Source organism: Bos mutus, chromosome 14 (genome assembly GCF_027580195.1).
Source record: "Bos mutus isolate GX-2022 chromosome 14, NWIPB_WYAK_1.1, whole genome shotgun sequence".
Taxonomy (NCBI): domain Eukaryota; kingdom Metazoa; phylum Chordata; class Mammalia; order Artiodactyla; family Bovidae; genus Bos; species Bos mutus.
Genome location: NC_091630.1, coordinates 68387020 through 68413764, shown reverse-complemented (window position 1 = coordinate 68413764; position 26745 = coordinate 68387020). Strand labels below are relative to the sequence as shown.

At 43.6% G+C, this 26745-nt stretch overlaps 1 protein-coding gene across 1 annotated transcript; it reads right to left on the bottom strand.

Moving 5' to 3' along the window:
* Nucleotides 1–3192: 3192 nt before the first annotated feature.
* Nucleotides 3193–10414, bottom strand: GML (glycosylphosphatidylinositol anchored molecule like). Its single transcript, XM_005911312.3, has 3 exons — nucleotides 10340–10414; nucleotides 9640–9747; nucleotides 3193–3580 (listed from the first exon to the last, which is right to left on the bottom strand). The coding sequence occupies exons 1-3, from the start codon at nucleotides 10398–10400 to the stop codon at nucleotides 3282–3284; spliced, it is 468 nt and encodes a 155-aa protein (XP_005911374.1). The 5' UTR covers nucleotides 10401–10414; the 3' UTR covers nucleotides 3193–3281.
* Nucleotides 10415–26745: the final 16331 nt, after the last annotated feature.

Below are 26745 nucleotides of genomic sequence, written 5' to 3'. Positions count from 1 at the left end.
CTCGGGCCCTGCCATCTCTTGCCCAGCGCTGTCGCTGTCCTGGAGCCACTCTGTGCTCACTGCTCAGCCCGGGTCTCCTCTGGGCTGACTAGTGTCAAGCCTAAACCCCCTTGAGGGCCTTGTCTCGGTTCTCGGGAGGGAATGGGGATCCAGGGCTTTGTCCTCATTCCACCTTGCAAAGCTAGGCTCGCTGCTCGCCTGATGGTGCTGAGGGCAGCTTGCCGTGTTGGTGTAGTGTTTTCAAGGTCTCACCTCCAGGTGGGGCTCTGTGACAGCCTACAGGGGAGGGAAGGGAGGGGGTGGGAGGAGGTTCCAGAGGGAGGGAACCATGTATACCTGTGGCTGCTTCATGCTGAGATATGGCAGAAGCCAACACAACACTGGAAAGCAATTATCCTCTGATTAAAAATAAATACATTAAACAATACATGCAGCTGACAGGTGTTTCAACTTCAGCCTTCTTTTAAAAGCCTGGCCTCTCCGCGGGGTTCCAGTTGCGATTCCTAATCTTACTCTTGTCCTGTGCTTCAAGCCTTTCCCTGGGAAGTGGGGCCAGCAGACCATCAGGCTTGGTGGCTTGGCCCCAAGCCTCCCCTGGCAGCACTGTACTGGCTTCCGTGCTCCCTCCTCCCTGCTCCTGGTCGCACCTTGCTTCCTGGTCCTGAAGACATCCTGCCCTTTTACAAGCACAGAAATGCACTTTCTACATGTTCTGGATTGTGTAGAGTTGCTGGAGTGGGGGGATTTTCAGAGTATTAGCTTGATCCTTGCTCGAACCCGAGGACCCTCAGTGGCTCATTTAAGCAGACAGCTGGTGTCTGGAAGCTTTCTGTCTGTGGCTGCCCTGGGGGATGACCGAGCATCCCACAACTGTCAGGTCTCCACAAAGTGTTCTTCAGCTTTCTTGTGGGAGGAGTTGCCTACCTTACAGGAGGGGTCTTAGGTGCTTGTAGAACCCTGGACACCAGTCAGATTGCGGGCCAGTTTCAAATGGCTAAATATCCCCTTTCATTGATCACTTAACACGCGCTTATCAATATCCAAAAGTCCGTTCATCGTAAGAGGACAATGAGCCCATTAGTAGCATAGAAAAGAAAATTCACATCCTCCCCACCTCTATAGACACAGAGGAGCATTTAACCAAATTCAATACCATTGCTGTGCTAAGAGATATGGCACAAACCAGGAGTGGAACAAGGGCATCTATGAGAACCCAGGGCTAACACCATAATTCATTGTGAAAAACAGGCTGCTTTCCTCCTCAGACCAGGAACACAAGGTCTGCTCTCACCACTGCCAGTCAGCCCAGTCCTGGAGGTTCTACCAGAGCAGTTTGGCAACTAGAAGTCATCCAGGCAGAAGAGGAAGGAAAACTGTCTCTACGGATGGATCAGATGATCCTGCTTACAGACCACCCGAAGGAAATCACTTCAAAGGATGATTTCTAAGAAAGCTTGCAGCAGTATTTCAAGATCCAAGTGCCGGGTATAAAAATCTATTGCATTTCTCTTCACTTGTAATGACGAAGGAAACACATTCCATTTACAAGAGTGTCAAAAAGAGGGAAACACCTAGGAATTAGTTCAGCAACAGATGTTCAAATCTGTCCTGGGAAAACCACAAAGCACCACCGAAGAAATGAAAGACGGCTAGAGTTGTAAAGCCTCCTGCATCCATGGGTCAGAAGAGAGCATGCTGCTACCAGGACAATTCTCCTCACATCACTCTCAGGTTTGATGTAATCCCAGTGAAATTTCCGGGCTTCCCTGGCAGCTCAGGGATAAAGAATCCACCTGCAATGCAGGAGATCCAAGTTAATTCCCTGGTCTGGGAAGATCCCCTAGAGGAGGGCATGGCAACCCATTCCAGCATTCTTGCCTGGAGAATCCCATGGACAGAGGAGCCTGATGGGCTACAGCTCATAGGGCTGCAAAGAGTCAGACATGACGGAAAGTACTGAGCACACATGCGTGCTCTGAAAACTCCATGTTCATCTGTGTAGAAAGTGCCAAGTTGATTCTGAAATTCACATGGAATGCAAGGAACCTAGATGGCCAGTGTAATCCTAAAAAAGAATGACAAGGCAGGAGGACTCGCGTTTGCTGATTTCTAAGCTTACTGCATAGCAAACTGCTCAAGACAGGATGCTACTGGCACAAGGACAGACAGACCAATGGACTTGAACACAGCGTCCAGAAATGAAATGATATGTCTGTGGTCACTTGAGTTTTTACAGAGGGGCTAAGGCCATTCAACAGGGAGCATCTGTTTTCGAGGAATGTTGCTGGCACAACTTTCTAGCCACGTGGGAAAAAAAGAAGGTGGACCTCTACCTCATTCAGACAAGAACCGACTCAAATGCCCAAAGACTTAATCATAAGAGCTAACAGTGTAAAAGCCTCAGAAGAATACACGAAGCGAATTCTTCATGATCCTGGATTTGGCGAGATTCTTAAATTGGCAGCAAGTGCTGTTAAAAATGTGAATTTGAGGCACTGCTTTATCTCAGTCATTTCAATTCAGGGTGATTTAAAGGAGTAGAAGGAGGAAGAGAGCAACGATGGTCTGAGTTTCTGTTCCGTCAACACCTTTTTCTGATGCTGACCTTGGGAGCACGGAGCATGACAGCAGTCGCCTGGACTTCTGTACCTGCCACTTCAAGGCAGTCAGAGGCTGGCCTTAGGGCCCTCACCCTCCTAATAGGCAGCATCTGGAGAAACCTTCCGTCACTCTTAGGAAGCCAGGCGCCACCGTGGGAGACGGCTCGAGTCGTGCAGAAGGTGTCTGACGGCAACAGGGCGATGTGCAGGGCGATGCACAGTCTCCATGGCAGCTCTGCCTGTCCTCATTCCACTGCACTGCCAAGCACACTCTCGACTTCCGCCATCCCCACCTGAAGACTGGGAGCGTGCAGGCTCGGGTGCCTCAGGGGCATGTGGTCTGAGCAAACCTGGGGCCGCTCTTTAGGTGGGCATGTAGACCAGGCCCTGTGACGCTTTTGCTGTTACTAAAATACTCCACCTCTGCTCACTAAAGTGGCAAGAGGTTGTGTGAGGTGACACCTACCGAAGGGAAGAAAGATCAAACGTTAAAACCACAAAGAAATCTCTGAGTCCACAGAACCTGAACGATTCTGGTGTTTATTTCTCTCTGGAAACAATTCCTAAATGGGGAACTCATCAACTCGGGGCTCCAGGGGTCAGTGTCTGGCTCACAAGACAGTAAAGGACAGCTACCTTGTGAGAGATGGGGAGATAGTCAGCCCCCCCAAAGGAGGCCTCTCACGTCAGTGTGTTCCTGACCAGGATGGAGACGATGCTTAGGAACACAGTGGATTGTACCAATTGCGCATTTCCTTCGATATCCTCTTCAAGTGGATAATCGAGTGTGATGTCCCTCTCCAGATTAGTAGGTCCTCCAAAATTGCACATGTTCGAACCACAACAATGAACCCAATAGAAACTGTTAAATCTATGAGTCGTCTTTCTTCTGGGGGTTTCCCGAGGCTCTTCGGCTCTATATAGAAATGTGCAGTTAAATGTACAGTTCTTGTAAACGAGTATTTCCCGAGAATTCAAACCTAAAAAAGAAACAGAAATGAAAATCACAGATTTCATGCTTTCAACATCCAAATATCGAAGCACAGTTATCTTAACTAGCTCCATCCCTAAATATTGTTGTTGTTCTGTCGTGCAGTCATATCTGACTCTTTTCGACCCCATGAAGACAGCACGCCAGGCTTCCCTGTCCTTCATTATCTCCTGAAGTTCGCTCAAACACGTGTCCACTGACTCATGATGCCATTCAACCATCTCATCCTCTGTATCCCCTTTCTCCTCCTGCCTTCAACCTTTCCCAGCTTCAGGGTCTTTTACAATAAACCGACTCTGCCTCAGGTGGCCGAAGTACTGGAGCTTCAGGGACTCTCAAGATCTTCTGTAACACCACAGTTCAAAAGCATCAATTCTTTGGTCCAGATCTCACATCCATACACGACTACTGGAAAAACCATAGCCTTGACTATAAGGACTTCTGTCGGCAAAGTGATGTGTCTGCTTTTTAATGTGCTGTTTTAGATGTGTCACACCTTTTTTTCCCAAGGAGCAAGCATCTTTTAATTTCACCATTCTGCAGTCACCATTCTCAGTGATTTTGGATCCCAACAAAATAAAATCTGTTACTGTTTCCATTTTCCCCCCCATCTATTTGCAATGAAGTGATGGGACTGCAGGCCATAATCTTCATTTTTTGAATGTTGAGTTCTAAGCCAGCCTTTTCCCTCTTCTCTTTCATCTTCATCAGGACTCTTTAGTTCCTCTTCACTTCCTGCCATTAGGGTGGTGCCATCTGCATATCTGAGGTTGCTGATATTTCTCCTGGCAGTGTTGATTCCAGTTTGTGATTCATCCAGCCTGGAAGTTTGCATGATGTAATCTTTGAATAAATTAAATAAGCAGGGTGACAATATACAGCCATGATGTACTCTTTTCCCAATTTTGAACCAGTTCGTTGTTAAGTCTGGTTCTAACTGCTGCTTCTTGACCAGCATACAGGTTTCTCAGGAGACAGGTAAAGTGGTCTGGTATTCCCATCGCTTTAAGATTTTTCCACAGTTTGTTGTGATCCACACAGTCAACCGCTTTGGTGTAGTCAATAAAGCAGAAGGAGATGGTTTTCTGGAACTCTCTTGCTTTTTCGATGATCCAACAGATGTTGGCAATTTGATCTCTGGTTCCTCTGCCTTTTCTAAATACACCTTGTATATCTGGAAGATCTGGGTTCCTGTAATGTTGAAGCCTAGCTTGAAGGATTTTCAGCATCAACCTGCTAGCATGTGAAATGAGTGAAACAGTGCAGCAATTTGAACATTCTTTGGTGTTGCCCTTCTTTGGGACTGGAGTGACAACTGACCTTTTCTAGTCCTGTGGCCACTGCTGAGTTTTCTAAATCTGCTGGCATATTGAGTGTAGCACTTCAACAGCATCATCTTTTAGGGTTTGAAAGAGCTCAGCTGGAATTCCATCACTTCCACTAGCTTTGCTCTTAGCAATGGTTGCAAAGGCCCACTGGATCACACTCTTGGATGTCTGGCTCTAAGTAAGTGACCATGCCGTTGTGGTTATCCAGGTCATTAAGACCTTTTTTGTATAGTTCTTCTGTGTGTTCCTGATGCTTCTTTTTTGTCTCTTCTGCGTCTCTTAGCTCCTTGCCATTTCTGCCCTTTATGGAGCCCATCTTTGCCTGCAATGTTCCCTTGGTATCTCTAGTTTTCTTGAGGAGATCTCTGGTCTTTCCCATTCTATTGTTTTCCTCTATTTCTTTGCACTGTTCACTTAAGAAGGCTTTCTTATCTCTCTTTGCTATTCTCTGGAACTCTGCATTCAGGTGGATACATCTTTCCCTTTCTCCTTTGTCTTCCACGTCTCTTCTCTGTTATTTGCAAGGCCTCCTCAGACAACCATTTTGCCTTCTTGTGTTTGTTTTTCTTGGGGATTGTTTCGGTCACCACCACCTGTACAATGTTATGAACGTCCGTCCATCCATAGTTCTTCAGGGACTCGGTCTTTCAGATCGAATCCCTTGAATCTATTTGTCACTTCTACTGTACAAATTATTTTATTTAGCTCACACCACAGTGGCCGAGTGGTTTCCCCTAGTTTCTACAATTTAAGTCTGAATTTTCCAATAAGCAGTTCATGATCTGAGCCACAGTCAGCTCTGGGTCTTGTTTTTACTGTTGTATAGAGCTTCTCCAACTTTGCCTGTAAAGAATATCATCAATTGGATTTTGGTATCGATCATCTGGTGATGTCCTCGTGTGGACTCACGTCTTGTGTTGTTGAAAGAGGGTGTTTGCTATGACCAGTGCATTCTCTTGGCAAAACTCTGTTAGCCTTTGCCCTGCTTCATTTTGTACTCCAAGGACAAAGTTGTCTATTACTCTACATATCCCTTGACTTCTTACTTTTGCATTCCATTCCCCATGATGAAAAGGACATCTTTCGGTGTGTGTGTTAGTTCTAGAAGGTCTGTGGGGCTTCCCAGATGGCACTAGTGGTCAAGAACCTGCCTGCCAATGTAGGCGATGTAAGAGATCTAAGTTTGATCCTTGGGTCGGGAAAATCCCCTAGAGCAGGGCCCGGCAACCCATTCCAGTATTCTTGCCTCAATAATCCCATGAACAGAGGAGCCTGGCGGACTACAGTCCACAGAATTGCAGAGAGTCGGACACAACTGAAGCAACTAGCATGCACACATGCTAGAAGGTCTGGTAGGTTTTCATAAAACCGTTCCACTTCAGCTTCTTTGACATAAGTGGCTGGGACATAAGACTTGGATTACTGTCACGTTGAATGGTTTGTCTCGGAAACAAACCAAGGTCATTCTGTCACTTTTCAGACTGCCCCCAAGTACTGCATTTTGGACTCTTTGGTTGACTATTAGGGCTACTCCATTTCTTCTAAGCGATTCTTGCCCACAGTAGTAGATATAATGGTCATCTGAACTAAATCTCCCATTCCCGTCCATTTTAGTTCACTGATTCCTAAAATGTCAATGTTCACTCTTGCCATCTCTGGTTTGACCACTTTCCTGTTGGACAACATCCAATTTACCTTGATTCATGGACCTAACCTTCCAGGTTCCTATGCAATAGTGTTCTTTACAGCTTCAGACTTTCACCACCAAACATCTACAACGCAGGGTTGTTTCTGCTTTGGCTCAGCCTCTTCATTCTTTCTGGAGCTATTTCTCTGCTCTTCCCAGTAGGATATTGGATACTAACCTAGGACGTTCATCTTTCAGTATCATTTGCCTTTCCATACTGTTCATGGGTTCTCAAGGCAAGAATGGTGAAGTGGTTTGCCATTCCCTTCTCCAGTGGACCACGTTTTCTTAGAGCTCTCCACCATGACCCATCTGCCTTGGGTGGCCCTGCACTGCGTGGCTCAGAGTTTCATTGAAATACACAAGGCTGTGATCCATGTGACCTTTTTGATTAGTTTTCTGTGATTGTGGTTTTCATTCTGTCTGGCCTCTGATGGATGGGGATGAGAGGCTTGTGCAAACCTCCTGATGGGAAGGACTGGCTTTGTGGAAGACCCGGTCTGGCTCTGGTGGGCAGGGCCTTGCTCAGTAAACCTTTAATCCAATTCTCTGCTGATGGGTGGGGTGGTGCTCCCTCACTGTAGTTTGGTCTAAGGCAGCCCAGTCCTGGAGTCTGTAGTGTCTATGATAGGCTGCAGGCTCTATGGTCAGGCGAATGGTAATCTCCTCCAAGAGGATTTACGCCAACATGCTACACCTCCCAGGACTGCTGTGGCCTGTGCCCCTGACCCCACAGCAGGCCACTGTCAACCCACACCTCTGCCAGAGACTCTCAAACATTCACAAGCAAGTCTGCCTTGGTCTCTTGTGGGGTCACTGCTCCTTTCACATGAGTCCTGGTGCACACAAACTTTTATTTGTTCAGTTCAGTTGTTCAGTCATGTTTGACTCTTTGCAACCCCACGGACTGCAGCATGCCACGCTTCTCTGTCCATCACCAGCTCCCAGAGTTTACTCAAACTCATGTGCACTGAGTGGTGATGCTATCCAACCGTCTCATCCTTTGTCGTCCCCTTCTCCACTCATCTTCAATATTTCCCAGCATCAGGGTCTTTTCCAGTGAGTTGGTTCTTCACATCAGGTGGCCAAAGTATTGGAGTTTCAGCTTCAGCATCAGTCCGTCCAGTCAATGTTCAGGACTGATTTCTTTTAGGATGGACTGGTTGGATCTCCTTGCAGTCCAAGGGACTTTCAAGAGTCTTCTCCAACACTACAACTCAAAACTATCAATTCTTCAGCACTCAGCTTTCTGTATAGTCCAAATCTCACATCCATACATGATTACTGGAAAAGCCATAGCTTTGACTAGATGGACCTTTGTAGGTAAAGTAATGTCTCTGCTTTTTAATATGCTGTCTAGTTTGGCCACAGCTTTTCTTCCAAGAAGCAAATGTCTTTTAATTTCATGGCTGCAGTCACCATCTGCAGTGATTTTGGAGCCCCCCAAAATAAAGTCTCTCACTGTTTCCATTGTTTCCCCATCTATTTGCCATGAAGTGATGGGACCAGATGCCATGATCTTAGTTTTCTGAATGTTGAGTTTTCAGCCAGCATTTTCACTCTCCTCTTTCACTCTCATCAACACTTTCTGCCATAAGGGTGGTGTCATCTGGGTATCTGAGGTTATTGATATTTCTCCCGGCAATCTTGATTTCAGCTTGTGCTTCATCCATCCCAGCGTTTCTCATGATGTACTCTGCGTATAGGTTAAGTGAGCAGAGTGACAATATACAGCCTTGACATACTCCTTTCCTGATTTGGAACCAACCACTCTGTTGTTCCATGTCCAGTTCTAACTGTTGCTTCTTGATCTGCATACAGATTTCTCAAGAGGAACGTCAGATGGTCTGGTACTCCCATCTCTTTCAGAATTTTACACAGTTTGCTGTGATCCACACAGTCAAAGGCTTTGGCATAGTCAAGAAAGCACAGGTAGATGTTTTTCTGGAACTCTAATTTTTTCGAAGATCCAATGGATGTTGACAATTTGACATCCGGTTCCTCTTTGTTACAAGGCCTTAAATTCTTTTGAAAAATGTTTATGTATTCCATAGTTTGGGCCACATCAGGTCTTAGATGCAGGATGTGGGAGCTTTCCTTGTGGCACCCAGGCTTCTCTCTCCTTGTGGCCCACGGGCTCCAGAGCATGAGGGATCATTAGTTGTAGAAGACGGCCTTAACCGCCCTGCCACATGTGGGATCCCAGTTCCCCAACCAGGGTTGAACCCACGTCCCGTGCACTGAAAGGTAGATTCTTAACACTGGACCACCAGGGAAGTCCCCAGTGCCTAAACTTCTCGAGTAAGCAAGAATATTCAGGTCCACTAGAATTTTCATTACCTCATCAACAACTTCACCTGGGGATGATTTTCCATCTACACTGCCAACTTATCTAGGCACCTGGCCTCCCTAAGTAAGTTTACAGTCCCTTGAAAGGAAGCTATACAAAGGAGTCACTCTGTTCATTATTTGTCATAAGGAATCTAGGGACCCAGAAATGAATGGAGACCAGGAAATATGTTTTTGCTGATGTCCCAAAGATCATACAGACCCTCAACAAGAAAGCGCCTATAGCATGGTCTTCTGCTGATAATCTGCAGTTGCCATGGCCCTTCTACATCAGCTCCTTGTGTGGTAAGCACTTTCCTGAGGGATCTAGGTGCATCCACGTTTTGGGCCTGCTTTGTTGGAAAACCTTCCGGAGGACCACGCTCCTGTGGGAAACAAGGAATTGCCTAAGCTGCACTGGGGAATCTACCTCCTTGACCAGGGATGGCCAAGGAGTGGAGGCCTTGAGTGGCAGCAGTCCTTCCAGCCCCTGAAGACACAGCAGGACACCTGTGGACACATGGGCCCACGTGGCAGGCTATGTGTCTCTGCAAGAGGCTATTACTGCCTGCCCTTTAATGGCGCTGAGCCTCAACAAAGAAACACGCTCTCGGGATGGGTACAGAGAAAAAAGTGTGGTGTGTCCCCTGAAACTGCATTGATGGGGTGACTCGTTAAGGAGTAAGAAGGTAATCTGGTACTTACGCATGGAGACAGTAAAACAGCGCCTAATATCATAAGGACACGTTCTCTTAACTGGACAATGGAAGGTGTTTTTCACGATACACTCATGGCATTGTACGTTAAAGGTCCCTAGATAAAAGAGAACAGAGTCAGACTCCACCTTCATTGCCACTCACTGCATCTGCCCAGCAGCCGGACCCTTCCCTCAGCCTCAAGGACTCCCTGAGGCTACACAGCTCAGTCCTCAGTGGGCTCCGAGCCTGGGCAGCATGAGCTTCCTGGACACCAGGACGCCAGGTACACCCAGGAGTTTTTTCTTCTCAGAGACAGGTTCTCAGGAAAGCTCCCAGCTGTCAGGACTGTGAGCCTCTGCTCTGTTGATGGACCCACCTTTTCACAGGTCCCTTATGTAGTCATAAGGGACCAAAGCCTCCCTGAGTTCCCTGCACCCAGCCATGCCCGCCTGTTCCAAAGAGGAAGGGCCACAGCCAGAGACTCCCCCGTGCCCACCCTGCGGCCCTGCATCCACTGGTCCTTAGAGGGGCTTCCCTCCATCCTGACCCTCCCCCTGCTCCTGGACACCCTGTGCTCACCAACTGCACAATTGCTAAGATGGAGATCTCAGCTGGCTAAAATGGTGAAAATTCCATTCAGACCCTTAAAATGACCCCAATAAAGTCAAGTCTCATCCTCTTCAAGAAACAGAAGCACTGATACTCACAGGGCTCGACGAAGCCCAGTGGCAATCCCATGAAGAGGAGGAAGGCAAAGAGGAGCATCATCCCTGTGAGGGCTTGAACCTGTAGGTGAGGAAAGCCAGGGCACAAGTCAGCAAGTGTGTGGCTCTTGTAGCCACTTCTGGTCTCTCATCTGAGCAGCACGAGTCCTGGCCACCCTTCCCACCTTCCAGCACCTCTGGCTCTCGGCTGAGCATGGCTCTGGGTAGTGACGAGCTTGCAGCCCTTTCCTACACACAGTGGCTTCACCTCGCTCAAGCCTTCATCCTAGATGAAGACATGCTCCTACTCTCCATCAGGCAGAGCGTGAGGCTCAGAGTGGTCTGGGGCTGTCTCCTCGTGGCCCTCACACTCCACAAGGAACCCCTGATCTCCCTGTGGTGTCCCGACCTCAAGGCTGACCTGTGTGAAGAGCTGGAACATGCTCCATTCAAGTACTTCTAACTTGTATGAGCTCTGAGACAGAGGTAGAGGGCCGTGACAAGAGAAGAGGAACTAGTGGAGAAGAAGCCAGAAGCCCAGTGCCTGTGCTAGGAAGCATGGACCACATGCCATCATGTCTCCCGGGGACTGGGGGTCACATGGCTCCACATTTCTAGAGGGGGGGCCCTGTGGCTCGTCACCCAAGCCCACACACCAGCACTGGCTGGAGGGAAAGCCCCCCAGCACCAGGAGTGCCCGCACCTGAAACATTTCCTTGTGGGGACTCATCAGCAACCTTGAAGCCTCCAATGTCTACGGTCCTTCCGGATATTCCCTCCCAGTCCCCAGGGCCCCGTCTCCCTTGTCAACCAGGGGATTTGCCCTTTCTGCTCAGGGGCTCCTGTCTGAGGGACATGCCTCGCCTGCTGCTGCCTGTCACCCTGAGGAGACCCAGGGGCAGCCCCTGACAGGTACCTGCCATGGGACCAGCTGAAGCCCAGGATGGGGGCTGACTGTGCATCAGCCAGCCATGCTCCTCGGGTGGGGACCATCAGTGTCCTGCCCCTGGGCCCCTGGCTCTCTTCACGCATGCTCTCTCAGGGATGGCTGGGCCTCAACCTGCTTATGGACAAATGTCCTCCCACTCGAGGTGAATTTGGGTCAAAGCAGCAGGTGCAGAGGACCAAGACTGAGGAGGGGATCCGAGTCATTGCCCTGCAGGGGCTGCTGATCTGCCCAGCCAGTCAGCCTCCCACGTGGTACCACCGTCTCCATGTCCAAACCCCTTCCCACCCATCCTGTCTGCTCTTCTTACATCTGTCCCTTCCTTCAAGCCACCCGTGCTCCCACTGCCAGTCTCGAGGGCAGCTCAGACCCAGAACCACCCCAAGTGCTCCCGGAAGAGGAGCCTCAGATAGAGAAACTGAGGAGACTGTCATATCCACCATCTCATCGGGACAGCGAGGGAGAGAACAAGACTGTGGAGGAGTAGGTGGCCATGGAGTACGTCTGTCTCCACGGATACATCAGGAATACACCTTTAGACACAGAAATGCATCCAGAACTCCAGCTGAGAGTGGAGAGGAGCCCTGACCAGTGGAAAACAATATACAAAGCCACGCAAAACTCAGTAGGACAAAGGAACTAGAGGGATAAACAGGACTGTTAGCAGGACTGGACCTGCCCTCAGCCAGTGGGGGAACTGAAACAGGGGTCTGATCTCGACACTGGGGCGATTGTCTGAGCCAGACCAGAAACATTTAAGGCTCAGAGTGAAACAGCTGTTCCGTGGCCACCTAAATGGAATGAGAACCAGAGAGTCCTTTCCACAGCCATACATACCCCAGACAGGGACGTAGGTCCCCTGGAAGGCGCATCGACTGGTAGCTGGACCTTAGGGATTGTGGAGCAACCCCAGGGCAACGGCTGCTGTTGACTGTGCGAGACACAGCGAGGGGATGTGAGCAGGGAGACTGTGGTGGGAAATGCCTGTGCAAGAAAGCCAGGCAGCCATGGAAGCAAGGCGATACTGCTGAGTCACGTGCAGGGCATGAAGCCATCACCATAGCTTCTCTCTCTCCACACACCAGCATCGGCAGCTCAACAACAGAGAGGCTGGCCCATCAAACGCCTGACACACTGAACCACAGAGGAGGACCCCGCCCAGGGTGCCTCACCAAGTGCCTAATGTGCCGATCTACAAAGTAGACCCCAGGCAGGGGGCCCCTCTATGTGCCTGATGCGCCAAACAACAGAGAAGGACCCCAGGCAAGGGAATCCTCTAAGTGCCTGAATGGGCGGAACTACGGAGAAAGACTGGCCAAAGAGGCCTTCTGATCGCCAGCTACAAGAGGCTTGAAAAAAGACTCTGATAGGGCCATAACTCCTGTGGCAGAGGCAGTCCATGTCCCTGCACACTTGGTGCTCCAGGGTCATCGCAAGCCAAGCAGCTGTGCCACCTTCACGTTCAACTCTAACTGGGGCAGAGCTGCAGCAGGCAAAAAAGTCTTGTATCTACACACACAGGGGCGCTTCGGTAGTGTCCCAACTCTTTGCGATCCTGTAGACTGTGGCCTGCCAGGCTTCTCTGTCAGGGAAGGGGGTTCTCTAGGCAAGAATACTGCAGCAGATGGGCTAGTACTGGTTGCCATACCCTTCTAGAGCACTATATTTTCCGCTGCCCTAGCTGCCAATTCCCTGAGTACCTGTGCTGCCAGAACCCCTGTGAACCAAGCAGCTGCACCACCTCCACACCTGGCCCTCTCAGGGGCAATCCCAAGTCCTCTAGGGCAGCCTCAGGAGCAAACCCCAAAGGACAACCCACATGCACAGGTGGAAATAAAGCCACAACTGAAACCCAGGAGCAGTGTGGCTAAGGAAGAAGACCCAAAACCTTCCTGCCAGCCTTACAAGCTGCAGATTAAATCCACAGGATCAACTAGGCAGACTCTGTGTCTACAGTATACATAAAAAGACATTGAGAGCTCTCACAAAAGAAAATGCACTAGTTCTGATAGCTGTGGACACTGAAAACAAGAACACACAGGAGTAGGACCAGATTAGAATATGAGATGCCCCTGCAGCAGGTCCAGAGACCAGCACAGTGTTGGAGGGCATCCTAGGAAGGTGAGGTGGACTGTGACTCCCAGTGAGGGAAAGGACTCTGACAGCAGCCACTCAAGAAAAACATTTATTATTCTGTTTTTTAATTAATTAATTTACTTTATTTTACAATATTGTATTGGTTTTACCATACATTGACTTGAATCTGCTGTTGGTGTACATGTGTTCCCCATCCTGAACCCCCTTCCCACCTCCCTCCCCATCCCATCCCTCTGGGTCATCCCAGTGCACCAGCCCCGAGCACCCTGTATCGTGCATCGAACCTGGACTGGAGATTCGTTTCACATATGATAATTCACATGTTTCAATGCCATTCTCTCATATCATCCCGCCCTCACCCTTTCCCGCAGAGTCCAAAAGACTTCAATGCATCTGTGTCTCTTTTGCTGTCTTGCATACAGGGTTATCATTACCATCTTTCTAAATTCCATATATATACCTTAGTATACTCTATTGGTGTTTTTCTTTCTGGCTTTTTTCACTTTGTATAATAGGCTCATTTCATCCACCTCATTAGAACTGATTCAATTGTATTCTTTTTAACAGCTGAGTAATATTCCATTATGTACATGTACCACAGCTTTCTTATCCATTCGTCTACCAATGGACATCTAGGTTGCTTCCACGTCCTGGCTATTATAAACAGTGCTGCGATGAATCCTGGGGTCCATGTGTCTCTTTCCATTCTGGTTTCCCCAGTGTGTATGCCCAGCAGTGGGATTGTTGGGTCCATATGGCAGTTCTGTTTTCAGTTTCTTAAGGAATCTGCACACTGTTCTCCACGGTGGCTGTACTAGTTTGCATTCCCACCAACAGTGTAAGAGGGTTCCCTTTTATCCACACCCTCTCCAGCATTTATTGCTTGTACACTTTTGGATAGCAGCCATTCTGACTGGCGTGAAATGGTACCTCATTGTGGTTTTGGTTTGCATTTCTCTGATAATGAGTGATGTTGAGCATCTTTTCATGTGTTTGTTAGCCATCTGTATGTCTTCTTTGGAGAATGTCTGTTTAGTACTTTGGCCCACTTTTTGATTGGGTCGTTTATCTTTCTGGAATTGAGCTGCAGGAGTTGTTTGTCTATTTTTGAGATTAATTCTTTGTCCATTGCTTCGTTTGCTATTATTTTCTCCCATTGTGAAGGCTGTCTTTTCACCTTGCTTATAGTTTCCTTTGTTGTGTAGAAGGTTTTAATTTTAATTAGGTCCCATTTGTTTATTTTTGCTTTTATTTCTAATATTCTGGGAGGTGGGTCATAGAGGATCCTGCTGTGGTTTATGTCAGAGAGTCTTTTGCTTATGTTTTCCTCTAGGTGTTTAATAGTTTCTGGTCTTATGTTTAGATCTTTAATCCATTTTGAGTTTATTTTTGTGGATGGTGTTAGAAAGTGTTCTAGTTTCATTCTTTTATGAATGGTTGACTAGTTTTCCCAGCACAACTTGTTAAAGAGATTGTCTTTCCTCCATTGTATATTCTTGCCTCCTTTGTCAAAGATAAGCTGTCCATAGGAGTGTGGATTTATATCTGGGCTTTCTATTTTGTTCCATTGATCTATATTTCTGTCTTTGTGCCAGTGCCATACTGTCTTGATGACTGTGGCTTTGCAGTAGAGATTGAAGTCAGGCAGGTTGATTCCTCCAGTTCCATTCTTCTTTCTAAAGATTGCTTTGGCTATTCAAGGTGTTTTCTATTTCCATACAAATTGTGAAATTATTTGTTCTAGTTCTCTGAAAAATACCATTGGTAGCTTGATAGGGATTGCATTGAGTCTATAGATTGCTTTGGGTATTATACTCATTTTCACTATATTGATTCTTCTGATCCATGAACACGGTATATTTCTCCATCTGTCTGTGTCCTCTTTGATTTCTTTCACCAGTGTTTTATAGTTTTCTATATATAGGTCTTTTGTTTCTTTAGGAAGATATATTCCTAAGAATTTTATTCTTTTCGTTGCAATGGTGGATGGAATTGTTCCTTGATTTCTCTTTCTGTTTTCTCATTGTTAGTGTATTGGAATGCAAGGGATTTCTGTATGCTAATTTTATATCCTGCAGCTTTACTATATTCATTGATTAGCTCTAGTAATTGTCTGGTGGAGTCTTTAGGGTTTTCTATGTAGAGGATCATGTCATCTGCAAACAGTGAGAGTTTTACTTCTTTTCCAATCTGGATTAGGATAAATGCCCACCAAACCAAACAAAAGAGGAAGAGATAGGGAATCTACCTGATAAAGCATTCCAAATAATGATAGTGAAAATGATCCAAAATCTTGAAAACAAATTGGAGTTACAGATAAATGGCCTGGAGACAAGGATCGAGAAGATACAAGAAAGGTTTAACAAGGACCTAGAAGAAATAAAAAGAGTCAATATATACTGAATAATGCAATAAATGAGATCAAAAACACTCTGGAGGGAACCAACAGTAGAATAATGGAGGCAGAAGATAGGATAAGGGAGGTAGAAGATAGAATGGTAGAAATAAATGAAACAGAGAGGAAAAAACAATTAAAAGAAATGAGGACAACCTCAGAGACCTCTGGGATGATGTTAAATGCCCCAACATTCGAATCATAGGAGTCCCAGAAGAAGAAGACAAAAAGAAAGGCCATGAGAAAATACTTGAGGAGATCACAGTTGAAAACTTCCCTAAAATGGGGAAGGAAATAATCACCCAAGTCCAAGAAACCCAGAGAGTCCCAAACAGGAGAAACCCGAGGCAAAACACCCCAAGACACATATTAATCAAATTAACAAAGATCAAACACAAAGAACAACTATTAAAACCAGCAAGGGAAAAACAACAAATAACACACAAGGGGATTCCCATCAGGATAACAGCTGATCTTTCAATAGAAACTCTTCAGGCCAGGAGAAAATGGCAGAACATACTTAAAGTGATGAAAGAAAATAACCTACAGCCCAGATTACTGTACCCAGCAAGGATTTCATTCAAATACGAAGGAGAAATCAAAAGCTTTACAGACAAGCAAAAGCTGAGAGAAATCAGCAACACCAAACCAGCTGTCCAACAAATGCTAAAGGATCTTCTCTAGACAGGAAACACAGAAAGGGTGTATGAACTCTAACCCAAAACAATAAAGTAAATGGCAACGGGATCATACTTAACAATAATTACCTTAAATGTAAATGGGTTGAATGCCCCAACCAAAAGACAAAGACTGGCTGAATGGATACAAAAAAAGACCCCTATATATGTTGTCTACAAGAGACCCACCTCGAAACAAGGGACACAGAGTGTCACACTTTCACAAAGTGAAAGTGAAGGGCCGGAAAAAGATATTCCACGCAAATAGAGACCAAAGAAAGCAGGAGTAGCTACATTCATACCAGAGAAAATAGACTTTAAAACAAAGGCTGTGAAACGAGACAAAGATGGACAGTACATAATGATCAAAGGATTGATCCAAGAAGAAGATATAACAATCATAAATATATATGCACCCAACATAGGAGCACTGCAATATGTAAGACAAAGGCTAACACATATGAAAGGGGAAATTAACAGTAACACAATAATAGTGGGAGATTTTAATACCACACTCACACCTATGGACAGATCAACTGGGAAACACAAACTTTAAATGACACAATAGACCAGTTAGACCTAATTGACATCTATAGGACATTTCACCCCAAAACAATGAATTTCACCTTTTTCTCAAGCGCACATGGAACCTTCTCCAGGACAGATCACATCCTGGGCCATAAATCTAGCCTTGGTAAATTCAATAAAATTGAAATCATTCCAAGCATCTTTTCTGACCACAATGCAGTAAGATTAGATGTCAATTACAGGAGAAAAACTATTAAAAATGCCAACATATGGAGGCTGAACAACACACTGCTGAATAAACAATAAATCACAGAAGAAATCAAAAAGAAATCAAAATATGCATAGAAATGACTGAAAATGAAAACACAACAACCCAAAACCTACGGGACACTGTAAAAGCAATGCTGAGGGGAAGGTTCATAGCCATACAGGCTTACCTCAAGAAACAAGAAAAAAGTCTAATAAATAACCTAACTCTACACCCAAAGCAACTTGAAAAGGAAGAAATTATGAACCCCAGGGTTAGTAGAAGGAAAGAAATCTTAAAAATTAGGGCAGAAATAAATGCAAAGGAAACGAAAGAGACCATAGCAAAAATCAACAAAACCAAAAGCTGGTTCTTTGAGAAGATAAATAAAATTGACAAACCATTAGCCAGACTCATCAAGAAACAAAGGGAAAAAAATCAAATCCACAAAATTAGAAATGAAAATGGAGAGATCACAACAGACAACACTGAAATACAAAAGATCATGAGACTATTATCAGAAACTATATGCAAATAAAATAGACAACTTGGAAGAAATGGACAAATTCTTAGAAAAGTACAACTTTCCAAAATTGAACCAGGAAGAACTAGAAAATCTTAACAGACCCATCACTGGCACAGAAATTGACACTGTAATCAGAAATCTTCCAACAAACAAAAGCCCAGGACCAGACAGCTTCACAGCTGAATTCTACCAAAAATTTAGAGAAGAACTTACACCTATCCTACTCAAACTCTTCCAGAAAATTACAGAGGCAGGTAAACTTCCAAACTCATTCTATGAGGCCACCATCACCCTAATACCAAAAGCCGACAAAGATGCCACCAGAAAAGAAAACTACAGGCCAATATCACTGATGAACATAGCTGCAAAAATCCTTAACAAAATTCTAGCAAACAGAATCGCACAACATATTAAAAAGATCATACATCATGACCAAGTGGCCTTTATCCCAGGGATGCAAGGAATCTTCAATATCCACAAATCAATGTAATACACCACATTAACAAATTGAAAGATAAAAACCATATGATTATCTCCACAGATGCAGAGAAAGCCTTTGACAAAATTTAGCATCCATTGATGAGAAAAACCCTCCAGAAAGCAGGAATAGAAGGAACATACCTCAACATAATAAAAGCTATATATGACAAACCCTCAGCAAACATTATCCTCAATGGTGAAAAATTGAAGGCATTTCCCCTCAAGTCAGGAACAAGACAAAGGTGCCCACCCTCACCACTACTATTCAACATAGTTTTGGAAATTTTGGCCACACCAATCAGAGCAGAAAAAGAAGTAATGGAAAAACATTTATTATTCTTATGTTTTGACTTCTTCTGTATATTCTTTTGGATTTTTCTTCTTTCCCTCCACCCCCCCTCACCACTGTAGTTATCAATTTTCTTTGTACTATGAAATCTGGTTAACCTGTTGAGCTTTTTTTTTCTCAGTCACTTTTTTTTATAGTTGTTATAAGCCTCTGCCTCTACAATGGGCTTTTGCAGTTCTGTGGAGTTTTCATTTTTTTTCTTTTTCTTTTCTCTTTAAAAAAACTTTTAAAACCTATTATTTTTTCTTCATTTATTCCTTTGCTTTTCCTATTCTTTCCCCCTTGAAGTTCATCTTAAATGTATATAAATCTTCCTCATCTACCTCTATTTAACTTTGCACATCTATTCTTTCTTTCTTTCTTCTCAACATATTTGATAGCTTTATTTTCATTGCTTTATTCCCCAATTGGCACCTTGCTTTAGTTTTGCTTTCCAGTTCGTTCTCTAGTTAGTTTTTTTCTGGTAGATATAATTTTTGGTTTCTTTTGTTCGCTGGGTCAATCTATTGTACTTTATATTTGTTGGACTGTTTTGATTTTGTTTATGTGTGTATATGGGGAAACAGTGGAAACAGTATCAGACTTTATTTTGGGGGGCTCCAAAATCCCTGCAGATGGTGACTGCAGCCATGAAATTAAAAGACGCTGACTCCTTGGAAGGAAAGTTATGAGCAACCTAGATACCATATTCCAAAGCAGAGACATTACTTTGCCAACAAAAGTCTGTCTAGTCAAGGCTATGGTTTTTCCAGTGGTCATGTATGGATGTGATAGTTGGACTGTGAAGAAAGGTGAGCACCGAAAAATTGATGCTTTTGAACTGTGGTGTTGGAGAAGAAGCTTGAGAGTCCCTTGGACTGCAAGGAGTTCCACCAGTGCATTCTAAAGGAGATCAGTCCTGTGTATTCTTTGCAAGGACTGATGCTAAAGCTCAAACTCCAATACTCTGGCCACCTCACGCAAAGAGTTGACTCATTGGAAAAGACTCTGATGCTGGGAGGGATTGGGGGCAGGAGGAGAAGGGGACGACAGAGGATGAGGTGGCTGGATGGCATCACCGACTCAATGGACATGAGTTTGGGTGAACTTCGGGAGTTGGTGATGGACAGGGAGGCCTGGTGTGCTGCAGTTCACAGGGTCGCGAAGAGTCAGACCCGACTGGGTGACTGAACTGAACTGAACTGATGGGTGTATATGTATACATGTATATTCAGTCACACTTTTTAGTGTTATAAACCTCTGCCTCTACGATGGGCTTCTGCAGTTCTGTGGAGATTTCCTTTTTTATTTTTTTCCTTTTTCATTCTTCTTCGATTTTTTACTTTCCTCTTTTTCCAATTTTCAATTTTCATTTTTTGAAACATATCATATATTTTCTACATGTATTCCTTTCTTTGCCTTTCTGACTATTCTGTTCCCCTTGCAGTTAACCTTTAATGTATGTAAATCTTCATCTACCTCTTTTTAACTTCGCACAACTATTCCTTCTTTTCTTTCTTTCCTTTCCTCTCAACATATCTGTGGGTTGTGTTTTCATTGCTTTATTCCCCACTCGGCACCTTGCTTTAGTTTTGTTTTCCAGTTCGTGCTTTAGTTAGTTTTGTTCTTAACTGCTAAATATAATTTTTAATTTCCTTTGTTTGCCAGGTTAATCTACTGTACTTTATTTTTGCTGGACTATTTTCATTAGCTCATGGGTGTATGTGTGTACATTCCATTATTTTAATCCTTATTTGCCTGATTTTGTAACTGCCAAACCCCATTTGTGTGGGGTTCATCTTTGGTTTCTTGTTTTGGGATATTTGTTTTAATCTCACTGAATGCCATAACAAACCACTTGCGGAATCTTGTTCCTGACCAGAGATCAAGCCTTGAGCCTTTGGAGTGGGAGCACTGACTCCAAGACCCTAGACTACCAGAGAACTAGCCCAAGGGAGTATCAAATGGTGAAAAGTCACACAAAGGAAACAAAAGGTCTTGAATACAAGACCCAGCATCACCCAACCACTAGTAGCACCCTGGGCAACATGTCTCATCTAAATAACGAACAAAACAGAAATACAAACCCAATCGTCAGCAGACACGATTACCACTTCACTCAGCCTTGCCCATCAGAGGAAAAACAAACAAACAAAAACTCAGCACAAATCTCACCCCAAGAAAAGCTTACACAAACCACTGGACCAACCTTAGGAAGGCAGAAACCAAAAGGAAGAAAGAATTCAACCTTGAAGCCTGGGAAAAGGAGACCTCAAACACAATAAATTTTAAAAAGTAATGAAAAGGCAGAGAAATACTACACATATGAAAGAACAACCTAGAAACACAGAAGTCCAAATAAATGGAGAAGAAATAGGCAAACTACCTGAAAAAGAATTACAAATAATGATAGTAAAGATGATCAAAAACCTTGAAGACACAATGGAGAAAATGCAAGATTCAATCAACAAAGACCTAGAAGAATTAAAGAATAAACACACAGAGGCAAAAACACAATTACTGAAATTAAAAGTATTCTAGAAGGAATCAATAGCAGAATATCTGATGCAGAAGAACGAATCAGTGAGCTGGAACATAAAATGGTGGAAATAACTTCTGAAGAGCAGAATAAAGTAAAAAGAATGAAAACCACTGACGACAGTCTCAGAGACCTCTGGGACAATATGGAACTCACCAGCATTCGAATTATAGGGGTCCCAGAAGAAGAAGAGAAAAAGAAAGGGTATGAGGAAATTTTTGAAGAGATTATACTTGAACATTTTCCCAACATGGAAAACGAAATAGTCAATCAAGTCCAAGAGGCACAGAGTCCCATACAGGGTAAACCCAAGGAGAAACACGCCAAGACACATACTAATCAAACTAACAAAGACTAAACACAAAGAACACATATTAAACACGGCAAGGGAGAAGCAACAAGTAACATACAAAGGAAACCCCATACGCTTAACAGCTGATTGTTCAGCAGAAACTCCGAAGGCCAGAAGGGAATGGCAGGATATATTTCAAGTACTGAAAGGAAAAAAATCTACGACCAAGATTACCCAACCAGCAAGGATCTCATTTCTTAACAGAATTCAGTACTATCAGACCAGCTTTACAACAAATGTTAAAGGGACTTATGTAGCCAAGAAATGCAAGAGAGGAAAAAAGATCTACAAAGTCCCAAACAATTAAGAAAATGGCAATAGGAACATATATATCAATAATTACTTTAAATGTAAGTGGACTAATGCTCCAACCAAAGGATACGGACTGGCTGAATGGGCACAAAAGCAAAACCCATATATAGGCCGTCCACAAGAAACCCACTTCAGACCTAAAGACACATATAGACTGAAAGGGAGAGGATGGAAAGCTATAGTTCATGCAAATGGGAAGCAAAAGAAAGCTGGAGTAGCAATCCTCATGTCAGACAAAATAGACTTTAAATTAAAGAGGATTACAAGAGATAAAGAAGGACACTACATAGTGATCAAGGGCTCAATCCAAGAGGAAGACATAACAATTATAAATATCTATGCATTCAACATAAGAGCACCTCAATACATAAGACAAACACTAACAGACATAAAGGAGAAATTGACAGGAACACAAGAATACTAGGAAACTTTAACACCCCACTCTCACCAATGGAAAGATCATTGAAACAGAAAATTAATAGGGAAACACAAGTCTTAAATGATACATTAGATGAGATGGACCTCCTTGATATCTTCAGGACATTCCATCCAAATGCAGAAGAGCACACCTTCTGCTCAAGGACACATAGAACATTCTCCAGGACGCTTGAGACTAGATATCAATTACAAAAGAAAAAAAAAAAGTATAAGAAACACAAACACTCGGAGATGAACAACACGTTTCTAAATAACCAGCAGGTTACTGAAGAAATCAAAAGGGAAATCAAAAAATTTCTGGAAAAAAATGACAATTGAAAACACAGCTCAAAACCTGTGGGATGCAGCAAAAGCAGTTCTAATAGGGAAGTTTATAGCAATACAATTCTACCTCAAGAAACAAGAAAAACCTCGAATAGACAAACTAAATTTACACCTAAGACAACTGGAAAAAGAAGAACAACCCCCGCCCCCAGGAATTAGTCGAAGGAAAGAAATCATAAAGATCTGAGCAGAAATAAATGAAAACGAAATGAAAGAAACAAGAGTAAAGATTAACAAAACTAAAAGATGGTTCTTTGAGAAGATAAACAGAATTCAGAAACCTTTAGCCAGATTCAAGAAGAAAGAAAAAGAGAAGAATCAAATCAATAAGATTAGAAATGAAAAAAACAGAGGTTATAACAGACAATGCAGAAATACAAAGGATTATAAGAGACTATTATGAACAACTATATGGCAATAAAATGGATAACCTGGAAGAAACGGACAGATTCTTAGAAAACTTCAATCTTCCAAGACTGAACCAAGAAGAAATAGAAATTATGAACAACCCAGTAACAAGCACTAAAACTAAAGCTGTGATCAAAAATCTCCCAAAAAACAAAGGCCCAGGGCCAGATGGCTTCACAGCAGAATGTATCAAACATTTAGAGAAGAGCTAATGCCTATCCTTCTAAAACACTTTCCAAAAATTGCAGAGGAAGGAACACTTCCAAATTCATTCTACGAGGCCACCATCACTCTGATACCAAAACCAGATAAAGACAAGACAAAATAAGAAAACTACAGGACAATATCACTGATGAACATAGATGCAAAAATCCTCAACAAAATTTTAGCAAACAGAATTCAGCAACACATCAAAAACCTCATAAACTGTGATCAAGTTGGGTTTATTCCAGGGATGCAAAGATCCTTCAATATATGCAAATCAATGTGATACACCATATTAACACACTGAAATACAAAAATCATATGATCATCTCAATAGACGCAGAAAACGTCTTTGACAAAATTCAGCACCCATTTATGATGAAAACTCTTCAAAAAATGGGCACAGAAGGAACCTACCTCAACATAGTAAAGGCCATATATGACTAGCCTACAGCAAACATTATTCTCAATGGTGAAAAATGAGAGCATTTCCCCTAAGATCAGGAACAAGAAAAGGGTGCCCACTTTCACCACTATTATGTGACATAGTTTTGGAAGTCCTAGCTACAGCAGTCAGAGAAGGGAAAAAAAAGGAAAGGAAACAGATATGAAGAGAAGTAAAGCTCTCACTGTCTGCAGATGACATAATACTGTACATAGAAAGCCCTAAAGATAGTATCAGAAAACTACTACCGCTGATCAGTGAGTTTAGCAAAGTTGCAGGATACAAAACCAATACACAGAAATCACTCCACTTCTATACACTAACAATGAAAAATCAGAAAGAGAAATTAAGGAATCAATCCCATGCACCATTGCAACAAAAAGAATTAAGTATCTGGGAATAAACTTACCTAAGGAGACAAAAAACTCTATACCGAAAATTGTAACACACTGATGAAAGTAATCAAAGATGACATCAACAGATGGAGAGATATTTCATGTTCCTGGGGAGGAAGAATCAATATTGTGAAAATGACTGTACTACTAACACAAACTACACAGTCACTGCAATCCCTACCAAATCACCAATGGCACTTTTTCACAGAACTAGAACAACAAATGTCACAGTTCATATGGAAACACAAAAGACCCCTAGTTGCAAAAGCAGCCTTGAGAAAGAAGAATGGAGCTGGAGGATTCAACCTTCCTGACTTCAGATTAAACTACAAAGCCACAGTCATCGAGACAGTATGGTACTGGCACAAAAACAGAAATATAGACCAATGGAATAAGATAGGAAGCCCAGAAATAAACCCATGCACCTATGGGTACCTTAGTTTTTGACAAAGGAGGCAAGAATATAGAATGGTGACAAAACAGCCTCTTCCATAAATGGTGCTGGGAAAACTGGTCAGCTACATGTAAAAGAATGAAATTAGTACACTTCCTAAAACCACACACAAAGATACACTCAGAAGGGATTAAAGCCCTAAATGTAAGGCCAGGAACTATAAAACTCTTAGAGGAAAACATAGGCACAACACTCGATGACATAAATCAAAGCAAGATCCTCTATGACCCACCTCCTACAGTAACAGAAATAAAAACAAAAGTAAACAAGTGGGACCTCATAAAACCTTTTGCACAGCAAAGGAAACTATAACCAAGGTGAAAAGACAACCCTTAGAATGGAAAGAAAATAATAGCAAATGAATCAACTGAAAACGATTAATTTCCAAAACATACAAGCAGCCCATACAACTCAATACCAGAAAAACAAACAACCCAATCAAAAAGTGGGAAAAGGAACTAAACAGACATTTCTCCAAAGAAGACATACAGGTGGCTAACAAACACATGAAAAGATGCTCAACATCGCTCATTATAAGAGAAAGGCAAAGCAAAACTATATTGAGGTATCACCTCACACCACTCAGAATGGCCATCGTCAAAAAGTCTACAAACAGTAAATGCTGGAGAGGGTGTGGAGAAAAGGGAACGCTCTTGCACTGTTGGTGGCATTTAAATGGATACAGCCACTATGAAAGACGGTATGGAGATTGCTTAAAAAACTAGGAATGAAGCCACCATATGACCCAGCAATCCCACTCCTTCCTCAGGCGTGAACCCTGAGGAAACCAAAATTGAAACAGACACATGTACCCCATTGTTCACTGCAGCACTATTTACAATAGCTAGAACATGGAAGCAACCTAGATGTCCATCGACAGATGAATGGATAAAGAAGTTGTGGTAAATATACACAATGGAATATTATCCAGCCATTCAAAGGAACACACTTGAGTCAGCTCTGATGAGGTGGATGAACTCAGAATCTATTATGCAGAGTGAAGTGAGTCAGAAAGAGAAAGATAAGTATCCTATCCTAACACATATACAAGGAATCTAGAAAAGTGGTACTGAAGAACTTTTTACAGGGCAGCAACGGAGAAACAAACATAGAGGATAGACTTATGGACATTGGGAGAGAAGAGGGTGAGATGTATGGACAGATCAACATGGAAACTTATGTTACCATATGTAAAATCAACAGGCAACGGGAATTTGCTGTATGGCTCGGGAAACTCAAACAGGGGCTCTGTACCAACCTAGAGGGGTGGCATGGGGAGGGAGATGGGAGGGAGTTTCAAAAGGGAGGGGATATATGTAAACTGACAGCTGATTCATGTTAAGGTTTGACAGAAAAGAGCAAAATTCTGTAAAGCTATTATCCTTTAATTAAAAAAAAAAGTTAAAAAAAAAAACAATGACACCCCAGGGCTTCCCTGGTGGCTTACAGAGTAAATGGTCCACCTGCCTGTGCAGGAGACACCACTTCAATCCCAGGTCCAGGAAGATCCCGCATGCCGCAGAACAGCGAAGCCTGTGCGTGCCACAATTACTGAGCCTGCGATCAAGAGTCCAGGAGCGGCAACTCCTGAACTCCTCCAGCCCAAGCCTGGGCCCAAGCTCTGATGAGAAGAAGAGATGCCAGTGTGATGAGAAAAGTCCACGCACAGTCACAACCTGAGAGCAGCCCCAGAATAGACATACCCAAGGAGACAAAAGATGCAACTGTAGAGAAAAGTCTGCACAGAAAGAAGACTCCATGTTCTTGCTTCAGAAAATCAATATTGTCAAGAAATAAATAAATGTTGGAAGAAATCAAAGGAAATATACAAGTTCTGGAACAGCCAAATCAATCTTCAGAAAGAATAGTGGAGCTGGAGGAAAAACACTCCCAGACTTCCCACACTCCCCAGACTGTAGCCATACTTCATACAGTCCTCAGAGACTTCCTACTCCCAAGGTACTGGCAGAAAAGAGAGAAATACAGATCAGTGGGAAAGGATAAAAATCCCCAAATAAAGCCACCCATCTACGGTAAGTTAATGTACAGTGAAAGGGGCAAGAATATAAAATGGAGAAAAGACAGTCTCTTGACTAAGCAGTGCTGGGCAAACGGGACGGTTACACGTGAAAGAATGGAGTTAGAACATTTCTCATACCACATACAAACATAAATTCAAAATGTATTCACGACCTAAACATAAGACCGGACGTTATAAAACTTCCAGAAGAAAACACAGGCAGGACACTTTTGACATCTATCACAGCGATCCCTTGCGGATCTGTCTACTAGAGTAATGGAAATAAAACAAAAT

What these genes read in the sequence shown, in the direction of transcription:
- GML (XM_005911312.3), bottom strand. Translation starts at nt 10,400, where the DNA reads ATGATGCTCCTCTTTGCCTTCCTCCTCTTCATGGGATTGCCACTGGGC. An exon ending in ACTGGGCTTCGTCGAGCCCT is followed by an intron (nt 9,748 to 10,339) that starts GTGAGTATCAGT and finishes TCTTTTATCTAG; the next exon opens with GGACCTTTAACGTACAATGC. An exon ending in CTGTTTTACTGTCTCCATGC is followed by an intron (nt 3,581 to 9,639) that starts GTAAGTACCAGA and finishes TTTCTTTTTTAG; the next exon opens with GTTTGAATTCTCGGGAAATA.